Source organism: Nanorana parkeri, unplaced genomic scaffold (genome assembly GCF_000935625.1).
Source record: "Nanorana parkeri isolate BGI_ZX_2015 unplaced genomic scaffold, ASM93562v1 scaffold27, whole genome shotgun sequence".
NCBI lineage: Eukaryota > Metazoa > Chordata > Amphibia > Anura > Dicroglossidae > Nanorana > Nanorana parkeri.
This window is the reverse complement of record NW_017306295.1, coordinates 1,339,727-1,351,508: the sequence shown is the minus strand read 5'-3', so window position 1 is coordinate 1,351,508 and position 11,782 is coordinate 1,339,727. Positions and strand designations below refer to the sequence as shown.

The following is an 11,782-nucleotide window of genomic DNA, read 5'->3' as shown; positions in this document are numbered from 1 at the left end:
TATATATATATACACACACACACACACACACACACACACACACGTGTATATATACACACACACATATATATCTATTGATGGATAGATAGATGGATAGATATATAGATGGATATATATATATCTCTATCTATCTCTTTAGAGATAGATATATGGATGGATGGATATAGAGTACCGTGTTTTCTCCTTTACTTTGAAAGCCAACACCTTTTTAAATGTAAACCTAACATACAAACTGCATTTTGGTTTTTTTAGAACCTGCACTCTCCTTGATTTATCTGTAATTTTGATTACTCTTAATTCCTATACTTCTGCCCTAATGTATTATATAGGTTACTGGAGCTTAGCATTAGCGATTTGCTCCTTTTAAGATGCGTAACTTAAAGGCAAGCCAACAATGTCTGGCCATTTTAATAGCTTTAACCCTAATGTTTGTATTCCGAAAAAGAAGACTAGGGTTCATTAGTGTGCCCTGCATGGTCATATTCAAATTGTGTTTGCCCTTAACCTTAGCTTTCTGTGTGTTTGAGTAAGAATGGGTGGCTCTTTATTGACTTGTCAAGCTGTTGGTTTGCATTTCAGGCCAAGCATCTCATGACCCAATCCATTTATTTCACTGTTTTGTGGTGGGGAAACAGGTAAAGGAATCCTGCTGAAAATCCCTCCTTCTGCACGTTTTTATGAATAAGGCTAGTGTCTGTAGCAGTTAGGGCAGCGTGACCAAATCCTCCAGAAAACGTAATGCTAGCAGCATGGGCCTATTGTGGGATACAGCTGTGGGCGGTGTTGGTTACTTTGCTAGAGATTGCTCATTCAACAGAAGCCTATGAAGGAGAACCTGCAGTGGAATTAAATGAGGAGGAAGAAATGATACTGCAGGGAGAAGAATGTGGAAGGGTAAACCACTGTTTGGGAAAAGTTAAACAATGGTTCCCTGGCAGCGACAGTCTGTTTATTGCTGTGCTAATGGGCCTCCAAATTATTTTACAATGTGGAGTTTAGTGGTTTATTACCAAGAAATAAAAACTGTTAACAGCTGGATAGCTGCATTAAAGACTGCTGAGTGACTGTATAAAGCAAAAAAAGTGGTAGCAGTGTAGAGCATATTGGGCGAGAACTCATTTTAACCCTTTGAGATATGAGCTTTTATCTACAATATAGGCAATAAATCAGAGTTTTTAATCGGCAAGGAGACCTAGGATAAAAGAATTCAGTGAAATCTGATTTCTGCTTTGAATTTTATGATGAAACAATGCAATGAGAAACAGCCTTCGGCAGGTAGAAATAGGTTGAAGGCATTTATTGTCTCTAGTTCTTTAAAAGCCACAGAAGTTATTAATGTATCCACCTCAAGAAAGCAGGCGGCACAGGAATTTAATTCGAATTACCTCAAATAAATAAGCAGTTATACAACTGTTTACTTGTGTAATTTTCTTAGCTGGCAAACCATGGTCTTGTGGCAGGCCTGAAACTGTGTTGCTCAGGTGCAGGTGAAACCGTAGAATTCGCACAATCCTTGATAGTCTCTGGGTCACATTTACCAGTTTTGCCAACATGGAAATTTATTCTCAGTCTACATGCGAGTCTACATGTAAGACACAGTAGTTATGTACGGCTGCGGGAGGAGCCACAGCACCAGGAAACCGCTTGCCAGGCCCCGAAGATTAAGTATTAAGTGTCTTCCTTTTTGCTCTTTTTCTGGGATTCCTTTTTTAGTAACTGAGTCTTTTTAAAGTAATCGTAAAGTCAAAATGTTTTTTTAAGACATTTCAAATTCTGATTAAATCATTTACAATGGATGCTGCTCTGTGATGTTTAAAAGATTGTTTTCTGCAGAATCAGCTGGTCTCCTGAACACAGGCCCCGATATCCTGTTTTAGGGTGGTTCCTGTCTCTTGCAGGGTGCTAGTAGGTTGTATGTGTCTCCACAAACACACAAGCGCACCAAGGCGAGCCACTTCAGTGCTCTCTGCTTATCTTCCCCTCCTTCCTTATACTTTGTTTAAACTAGTAGATGGACAGCTGCTGCAGACTGTTCTGCCCCTTGAGATCTTGTGCTGGATAGGAAGTTTAGGGAATCCGAGCTGAGTTGTAGTCCGCTGCTTGGAAACATGATGACCGAAAATGTTTGAAAAACGAATGTGATATACTTTGCAGGACAATGTATATTTGTTTGATCTGGATTTATTTTTGAAAAAAAGATTGAGCGTAAAGGCCCCGTTTATACCCAGTGATGAGTAAATGCATGTGAATGCATTTTCGTTCACGTGCGATTTTTGTTGCTGTTGTCGCACATCAGCCTATTCAATCAATGGGCTTCTGAATGCGCAACAATAGCGTAATAGTAGCTCATGCAATATTTTCAGATGCAAGTGTTCCACTTTTTTCCTGCGTGATTGTCGCACGTCCACGCGCTGGAAAAACACATTTTATCAACGGTATATGTTGTGCCATTAAATAATGGCACTGCAAGTGCGTTGCACGTTTTGAACATGTTTCGGGAAGCATTGGCAATTGGCAGGAAAAATACCAACCAACTGACTTTTTTAGTTTGGTGAGAGGTGACTGATCTCACCTAAAGTAGCCCATAAATATTAAGTGTTGCTCATTGATGGCTATAAGCACCCCTGCATGAATTATCACAGCTCCAAGTGTTGGATGGCTTGACATACTGTATATTGTAGCAGTTATTACAATATACTGTGGAGAAAACAAAGCAGGGAATTCCATTTATATTTTAAACAGTTTATGACCTAAAACATTCATAGTAATCCCAACATTATAGTGGTATCCCTTCAAATTGATTAAAGCATTGGAGGGAGAGTCACAGATGTAAAGCTGAATGTTCTGTTTATTCAGATTTTTACAATGTAAGGTATTCTAAATAGTGTACAGGTTTGAGCTATGTTTACCTATGTGACCACGTTAGCCTGGATCCTGGCCTGAAGGGTCTGTATATTAAACTTTGAGTAGACTCTACTTGACACTACTAAGGAAGTCAGCAGGAAACATTTTAACTGCTGAGGTTACAGTGTTTACGCGTTTGCCTTTCTGCCTGCCAGGAATCCTTGCTTCTAGAATCGTTTCAGGAAGGAAGTATTGAATTAGCAAATATTTGTAATGTCTTTAATGTAAGAAGCTAAAAGACTTAGACACTCCTTCATCTTGGAGATAAAAGTTATCAGCACTAAAGTTGGTCTCTATTAATGTTCGTTCGAGTAGTTCCCACATTTTGTTTCAAACTCCAGACTCCATATTTTACTGATTTATGATGTCTACACTTCTTTGTGTGTTTAATTCTTTTTATTCACATTGAATACAAATTACTTTGCCTTTTCTCAATGCATAACACTATGCCTTCTTTAACAGCAGGCAGAAGAACAATGCTGATTTCATGTGGTCCAAGCCCAATTGTTTTTATTACTGCTTTTGCATATATAAATGTGATTTGTAACAGAATAACATAACTTGTAGACTCTCTGCATCTGTGTATGTGAATGTTGCATTTCATTTCATTAACATTTTTTTTTGCTTGTTCTTTCTGTCCTGCATTGTTTACAAGCACTCCATTTTGCTTAAGTGATCATTTAAATTGTGTGCTTTTCCAATTTGGCACTCATTGGCAGGTAAATTCTTTACAGAAAACTGCTGCAGAATTATGTAATATAAAATTTAAGCTATTTGGTGTCCAAAGTAACTTTTTTTTATAGAACTATTGGAAGATTTAGTTGTACAATATTAGCACTGCCAGGTTTGTCTCTGTTGCACACAGTAACTATAATTTCCTATAAATGATGTTTGAAATAACCTTACAGTGCTACCTTTCATGTGTGATACGATTATCCTATTTGTCTGGTTCCTGTTGATGCAAATTCCAGGGTAATAGCACCAGCATGCACTTTTTGTTCAGCCATAACATTCTTATCTTCTGGGACTTAAAAAGGGAACAGTAAAGGCGCATTACTTTGTTTTGTAGACATCATCCTAGACTTAAAGAATAGTTATTCCCACCTGTATATCATGGTGACTGTACACTTTAAAGAGTAGAATAATTTTGCAAAGGGTTAAAACACTCATTGACATATCATGTTTGTTCCCAGTAACAAGTAAGCCTACATGCATTAGAAAACATTTGCTGGATTGGGGAAGACTTGGTATATTTTCTGGGAACTTGACAAGTTGTACCAGAGCAGTCTGGCTGTTCATCCTCAGGGGAAAGGTAGATTTTCTCACCCAATCACAGTTTTCCCTGGGACCTGCCAGCACCCTGCAGTGCTTTACTTTTTCATAGGACTAATTTAACTTGCAAATGTTATATTGGGTAAAACAAAAAAAGAGGAAAGACTATTTGGCAGACAGGTCATGCACGCTTGGCTTTTTTCTAATGTCTGTAAGATTAAGTGCCTATTCACCGTATGTTACTGTGTTGCATTGACATTTTTGAATGGCACCCTAACACACTAACCCGACGGACCTCAAGCGCACATTCATTGCAATACATTACTGTGTTCTGTGTTGAGCTGCATCAGGAAAAAATGCTAAATGTCTGGGGGTTTTATTCCATTCTGCTCAGTTGACAGGCCATTCGTTGGAATGGGCTGCCTTAACCTGGCACCCGGTAAATCAAGAGAGCTAGCAATGATTTTTCAAATTATAAATATATTTATTAATATGTGTATGTATGCTTGTATGTGTGATTATTATAATGGTTATATTTAATGCAGTTTACAAAATGCACTACTTTTCTTTTTTTTGCGATAGCCTTACTTTAGTTCTTAGTTCAAATAGCCAAATTCATATGTCAGTTTCAAGAGGAATTCACACACACAGAATAATAAAGGGTATGCTGTCTAAAAGATAGTAGAACTAGAAAAGATGGTACATGCATGAATCTATAACCAGCCTTTATAGCAGGGCGCACATTGGGAAGGCTTACAACAATACAAAACACACAAATTCCCCAGCCTCAACCTGCCAGCCAGCCTGCAACCAAACAAATAGCCCTGTCAACAGTATGCGTTAAAATCAGAGGTTTTAGTTGCACCTCTGATTTAGTTTGTGTTTTGTATTGTCTAAAAGATAGCCACATCCCTGAAATCTTGATATTGATTTTATATGAAATTATGTATTTTTTGTTTTTGTTTTGCAACCACTCACCCACCAATGAAGTGCTTTGGTCAGCTCTGCTTTTATAAGTTAAGTTGGCCTTACATTTTAGATGGGTAGGTAGATCTTTATACAAGCATTCATGCAAAAAGTCTTGTCAACATGTGATAATGCCATCAGAGACATGACAAATGTTGTTCAAAATGTTGTTTGGTATTTAACATTTGATTTTGGAAATTAATGGTGTTTCTTAAACGAAAACCACATTCCCTCTTAAAGTTTTGTATGAGAAAAATGTTCCAGACTGTTCCCTTGATTTTTTTTTTGTAATTTCACCACTACAGTAGAAAGCGATTGAGTTCACCCCATTTAACGATTAGAAAGTCGAAGAATCCTTCCGAAAACAAATTTTTCCAAACTAAGTTCTATTGGTGTAAAGCCAGATTCAGAATAAAAGGTTCACAGACCTGCCCTTGGCCTTCTTCAGCAGTGCGTGTTCTATGGATTTCTTGAGTAGGTACAGATGGGTTAGTAACTGATTGGACAAAGTAGTTGCATCTCTCTGTGCCCTTGTGGAGAGCTCCTCAAAACACACGCTGATGGTGAGGGTTGAGAACGGGTTGTTAAAGCAAGTACAATATTAATGGGAAGGAAACTGGAGAAAAAGAAGAATGGAAATACTGTTCATAGCATTCAGGTTCATCTCTCTTTTTACTTGGCGCTCATAACAGTGAAAACAGTGAATATCTGCACATTTACTGTTTGTGCCAGTTCCCTAAGCTTGCTCTATTATTGACTTTAGATGAAAATATCAAGATTTCATCAATGGTTTTTTTTTTTTTTTTGTTCTTTCCTAGTGTCATTAGCAAAGTGGTATCTGCCCCAGATGCTAAGGCAACCACAACACCGTCCTTGCCTAAATCGCCTCCTCCTGCACCTTCTCCAGCACCTGTGCCAGTTCTTGTTGTGCCTCCTCCAGTCCAACCTCCTCCTGCCCCCGCAGCTGCCTCACCCGCTCCAAATCCACCTCCTGCTGCCCCTGGACCAAACACAGGAAATGCGAAGGCACCTTACAGGAGTGTTGTCACAGAGACGGTCAGTACCTATGTGGTAAGTGTGATCAGGATTATAATATTTTTCTTTACAGCATGTGTTTATTACTATTATACTATTATACATTCATAGTTTTCACTGTTCAGTAACATTTTCTAAAGCTGAGAATTTAGCTGGTTTCCTGTAATAAACAATTGTAAACATTAAGCGCTGAAATTAGAAAGGAGTGTTCCAAACCAGGACAACTGATATATCTTACTTGGATTAGGCTGAGACATTTATAAATATTAGCCAGTTGGCTTTATCCAATCTGCTTTTTTTCTTTTCTTAGTATTTTGCACTTTTTTTTTTTTTTTTTATGTTGGAAAGTGTTATGTTTTTGGTGCAGCATTACGTTTTTAGTGCTGACGAGTACAAAGTGTAAATGGTTGACAAAAACAGGCTAGTGTTTCAAGCGGGATCGACAAATATAAAAAGATTGGATATTTCTACTCCAAACCCCAGACCAGTGAAGGACACCAGGTTTTTTCACACATCCAGTGACCCAGAAGGAGGTGTGAGTATTTGAATGGGGGTTTACTGCATTGATAGGCCTACACTGCGGGCAAGTAATGTTCCCCCTGCCCCAGTGGCAACACTAAAATAACCCCTACATGGTTGGTCTTAGTACTTTGCCAGGATATTCTCCTCCTTTTAAACAAGAAAGCAATGCGTCTGATGCCTTTTTTGCTCACATTGCTGGAAAACATTGGGTTGGGGTAGGTCAGTATTACTGTTGCAAGGATATGTATTGCAGCTAAGGCAATGGTCTAACAGAATTGAAGTGGTGAACATTACTTCATCAGAAGGACTACTTTCCAGTTTAGTTTTACTTGTCCTTTATTGAAAGGGACGACGATGTCATAAAGTAAATGGAAAGTTACTCAGTAACAACTTTTTATTCCCTTGATGTTATCAGCGAGTTGAATAGGAGTGTTTGGCTAATAAGTAAAAATGCAAAGTTGGGAACTTAGCAAGTCTCATAAAATGTACTTTCTTCTTTAAAGAGAACTTGTCCTGATTTACATAAATATGTTACATAAAAATTGCAAGTATTCAAACCCTTGTTATTTTTTTTTGTTGGCTCTCCAACTGAATCTGTATGCAAATATTCCAGCCACATTTACGTTTCTAAGGTTGAGATGTATTGTATAGTTCTGTATCCTATAAGTTTTAATGCAAAAACAAACAAAAAATGTACACTAACAAACCACATGAAAATTAAAATACAATCAGCTTCTGTTTTCTATGATAAAATATAGTAGGAAGCCCTGGTTCTTGTTAAATTTACTGTAGGGAGGAGGGGGTCACATACTCATAATGTAATACTGAGAAGATGATGTTTTTTAAGGCTAGGCAACATTTTAGTTACTGTGAAGGGTACTCTCCGCTGTCGCCATACAGCCTTTCTGCAGCGTTACTTGCTAAATATTCATTTGTGGGTTGCTTGTTCCCATGTAGTGTTCAGAAAGTTTGTCTGTCGATGGCACCGTCCTGCTGTAAGGGTGCCACGTTTTGTGAAAGTTCACTTGTCCATGTGTGCAAATTACTAATAATGATGAATGGAGAATATTATAAAAACAATAAAACCTTTTAATGATGGGAATTGTAGACTTACTATATCTGCACGCATCACTAACAAACAATAAACTACTAGACAATGACAGGTATAGGAAAGCAAATCTGTGTTCTGATGACCTTATGCAGTGCAGCAGATGTAATTGAGGTATATTCCCTCCAGCAATAACCAAAACTGCTAAGATAAGACAATAGGGCTAAAAAGAAAGCTAACATTTTTTGTAACGATTGATCAAAACTGCTTATGGAACAACACTCATACCTCTGACCACTCCAATAAAAGGGAGGGGCCAGATGTTTATTCCCCAGTAATGGGATATGCCTTTTCATCTTTTTACGACTTCCATCACACTCTAAAGCTGGCCATATGCTGGCCATCTATGGTCAGATGGAAAAAGTGCAACAGATTCCTCCATCTACGCTAAACTGTGTGGATGGGGAAATGTTCCACTGAGCCAAGCTTCAGTATCTTGTTTGTCAGCCCCTCTGGCTGTCAAACTACCTGAACAATCTGATTGGATGCAGGCATTGTTCAGGTATTTTGGCAGCCAGTAGGGCAGACTAGGAAGATGCTGAAGCTTGGCCCAGTGGGAGATTCCTCCATCCACACAGTTTAGCGTAGATGGAGGAATCTGTTGCACTTTTTCCATGTGACCATAGAAAATCTGCAAATAATCTATAGGTGTATGGCCAGCTTTACCCTGCTGTAGACACTTCTCTTTGGACATATGCATTTGGCAGGTTTTGTGGGTGTGAATTGTTTGAAGGCTCTCTGCGACTGGTATTCACAGCCTCTGGGAAGTTTCACAGAACGTCTTCCCTGCTCCAAGTCTTAATCATGGGATCATTCTTCGCTCTCTGGCTAAGGTTTCCCCCCATCACTTCATGACTGTGTGTACAGTTCGCTGGATTGTAGCAGATCAGACCGCTTGTATTCCCATATCCTAGTTCAGGTTGACAGGACCTGCAGGATGTTTTTCTTGTAAGGTTCTAGTGACGCCACTAGGTGTCCTAGTGGACAACGCTGCTTATCCTGCTGTTTTTTCATGTTGCTGCACCAGTATGGAATGGTTGTCTTCCACTATTGTCTATTTTACTGGGGAGTATTTCTTGCACCCCTTTTTCCCCCTTGGTCAGTCTCTGACTTTAAGGTCGTTCCATTGGGATTGTCATCAACTCCTTATGTCCTTGATCATCCCCTTGGGATATTATGCTAGATAGTTTGGGGTCTGTCATTGGCATCCCTACTACTACTTGAGATAACTTCACTGATCCCAGATGACATTTTAAGTCTTGGGCTGTTTGTCATCTTTAGACCAGCTTATTGTCCAATTTTGCATGACAATTAGAGGCTGGATTATGTAGGAAGCTGGCCATCAATGGGTTTTCTGTTTGCCAGTGTCCAAACCTCCTGTAGATGGTATATTTAACTCAAATGCCTATGATTTACCACCTGGTGTCAGGATCTTTCTCTTTCAAAAGGTAAATCTAGTCTGCCTTCAAGCCACTCATTCACCTTGGCTTTTGTCCTGATATTTTTCTATACCAAATAGAAATCGATGTTTTACTATACGTTTTCATGCCGTTTGATAGCATATGATGTTTATTTTAGGTTGTTCACTGTAGATTGTTACAACATATTTTTCTATTTGTAGATTCGTGATGAATGGGGCAATCAGATCTGGATCTGTCCAGGATGCAAAAAAGCAGATGATGGTAGTCCAATGATTGGCTGTGATGGATGTGATGATTGGTACCACTGGTAAGAAATTGACCATTGACATTGTTAATAAAATGAAATAACTTTCCATATGGCATACTTTGATCTGGCAAGCCACACATTTTCATGCCTCCAAAAAAACATACTTAGCCAGTTTAGTTTTTTACGCAATATTGATGCCCTTTGGCTGACCCTGTGCTTGCTGTGTTTTAATCTTCATAAAAATAAATTATGTGCATTCTTCAGATTCAGGTATTAGCAGATGTCTGTTTAGAGACAATAAATAGACCAGGTTTTGCAAGTCATTTTCTTCCAGGTTAAGATTTGGTAAATTGCTCAATGTTCAAATGGCTTTTGGTCATAACGTTCCATTTAAAAACATAGCGCATGTTACGCATCTTTATATTTACTGATAATGGCAAGAAAGCTAAGAGGCTTTGTTTATCTGTACTGTGCATAAACGAAGTAATACTGATTGACAGGAAACTTCACACATGCTGAGATTGACCAGAGATCATCACTGTTGCTTCCTAATTTAGCTTTGTGCTTAGTACAGAGTTGCTGTACTTTTGTGTCTCATTTTTAACAGGTCGTTACTCCTGCGTTTGAATAATCCATTATAATTATTCTCTTGAACAATTCATGTTTATAATGTTAAGCTACTCATACACATTTGATAGGCTTGTGAAGTAACATGTCATTTCAAACTTCAATTGCCTGAGAGAGATTTTTTTTTTTTTTATATATACCAAAGATCTTGCATAGACAGACTAACATTAGTTGGAAAACTGTAGGGCTGGAGTTTGTTGGCTATTGTTCTTTGAAAGGCCTTTCTGCACATCTACTTTTCTGTCTCAACATAGTCAAAAGATCACATGCAGTACATACATAGATTCCTGAAGCAGGACCCTACGAATTCCTGAGACAGGAATCCCAGAAATGTCATTTAGAGGTGGCTGCTGTCACCCTTTCAAGTTAATAACCAGGTGACAACGGCCGCATCTGTAAGCTGTACTCTGCATGTAATCGTATGTGATATGATTACTTGCAGTTAAAAATAGATCACTATCCCTGGATGTACGATTGAAACGTCCAGGAATAGTGATCTATTCCAAATGGGTGGCAGTGGCCATTTCTAAACTGCATATTTGGGGTTCCTGTCGCAGGAATCTGAAAACGCACATTTTCCCTATAATGTGAATGTAGCCTTAATCCTAATATTCACTTTCACAATGATGGGAATTGATGAAAAGTGGAGTAGACAGAATCTGGATCAGTTGCTTATGGCAACCAGTCAGCTTCTATCATTCATTTTCAAACCTTAAATGAGCAAACTGAAGATAGAAGCTGATTACTTGCCATGGGTTACCGCTTTAGATCCTGTTTGCTCCAGTTTTTATGAATTCCTCTCAATGTGTGTTGCTCTGTCATATAAAAAGACAAAGAGCAGTCGGTATGGATTCCTGTAATAATCTGTTTGCGTTTGCTTACTCTCAGTTAAGTTGCCCTGGGCCTACTGCTCTTGCACATCATTACTGTTATTTGTACTCTTTAATTGAATAGGGCCTAATGACATTAGAGGCATGATATGCAAGCTCAATAAAGCTTCTGTTAAGTGCAAAATTTCACAAAAGATTTTTGGCTTGTTTTTTTCATGATTCATTAAAGCCTTACTCTAGTCAGTTATAAAATAATTGTAGTTGTCCCTTTCGACTGCTTCGGTTGTGACAACTGGTTCCCCTATGCCATACTCTTTGCCGGATTCTCACCTGTCTTCAGAGGCGTATGTACAGAAAATAACACCTATGGCAAGCACTGAAATTGTGCCCCTTATCAAAATCTGACACCCATATTTTAGATTGATGTAAAGGGGAACCTTGATATTATGTTACAGCTGAGTGTCCCCTTACATCGGTGTCCCCAGAGACCCCCTTTTCATCAGAGTTCTGAGGATATATTGGGGACTCTGATGTAAGCGGGGACTCTGGGGGCTCAGTGTTCAGAGTCCCCTTTGTGTCAATATCCCTCCTTCCATCAGACCCTGATGTAAGAGGGGACACTGGGGATGGGGTCGGGGGGATGCTGGGAAGAAATGAGTCTGTGCTGCTGGAGGGTCACAGGCTATGTAGCTCGCAGGGGAAGAGTCCCAGTAAACCGCCAACGTTTTCATGCTGAGAAGTGCGAGGACCAGGCTGTCCTAGCAAATAACTGTCAGGGGTTGAATAATGGCAGCAGCATTCTGTCTCTGTTGGTCGGCAAATTTTCTTTTACCCACGTAGCGCCCCCCCC

General features: G+C 39.0%; 1 protein-coding gene across 2 annotated transcripts in view; it reads left to right on the top strand.

Annotated features, from left to right (window-relative positions):
* Positions 1 to 11,782, top strand: part of TAF3 (TATA-box binding protein associated factor 3) — a 107,131-nt gene that overhangs the window by 87,122 nt on the left and 8,227 nt on the right. For both annotated transcript variants that reach the window (XM_018566401.1, XM_018566394.1), the window contains exons 5-6: positions 5,961 to 6,213; positions 9,429 to 9,535. In XM_018566401.1, coding sequence (XP_018421903.1) covers positions 5,961 to 6,213; positions 9,429 to 9,535 — 360 coding nt within the window. The remainder of the gene's footprint in view (positions 1 to 5,960; positions 6,214 to 9,428; positions 9,536 to 11,782) is intronic.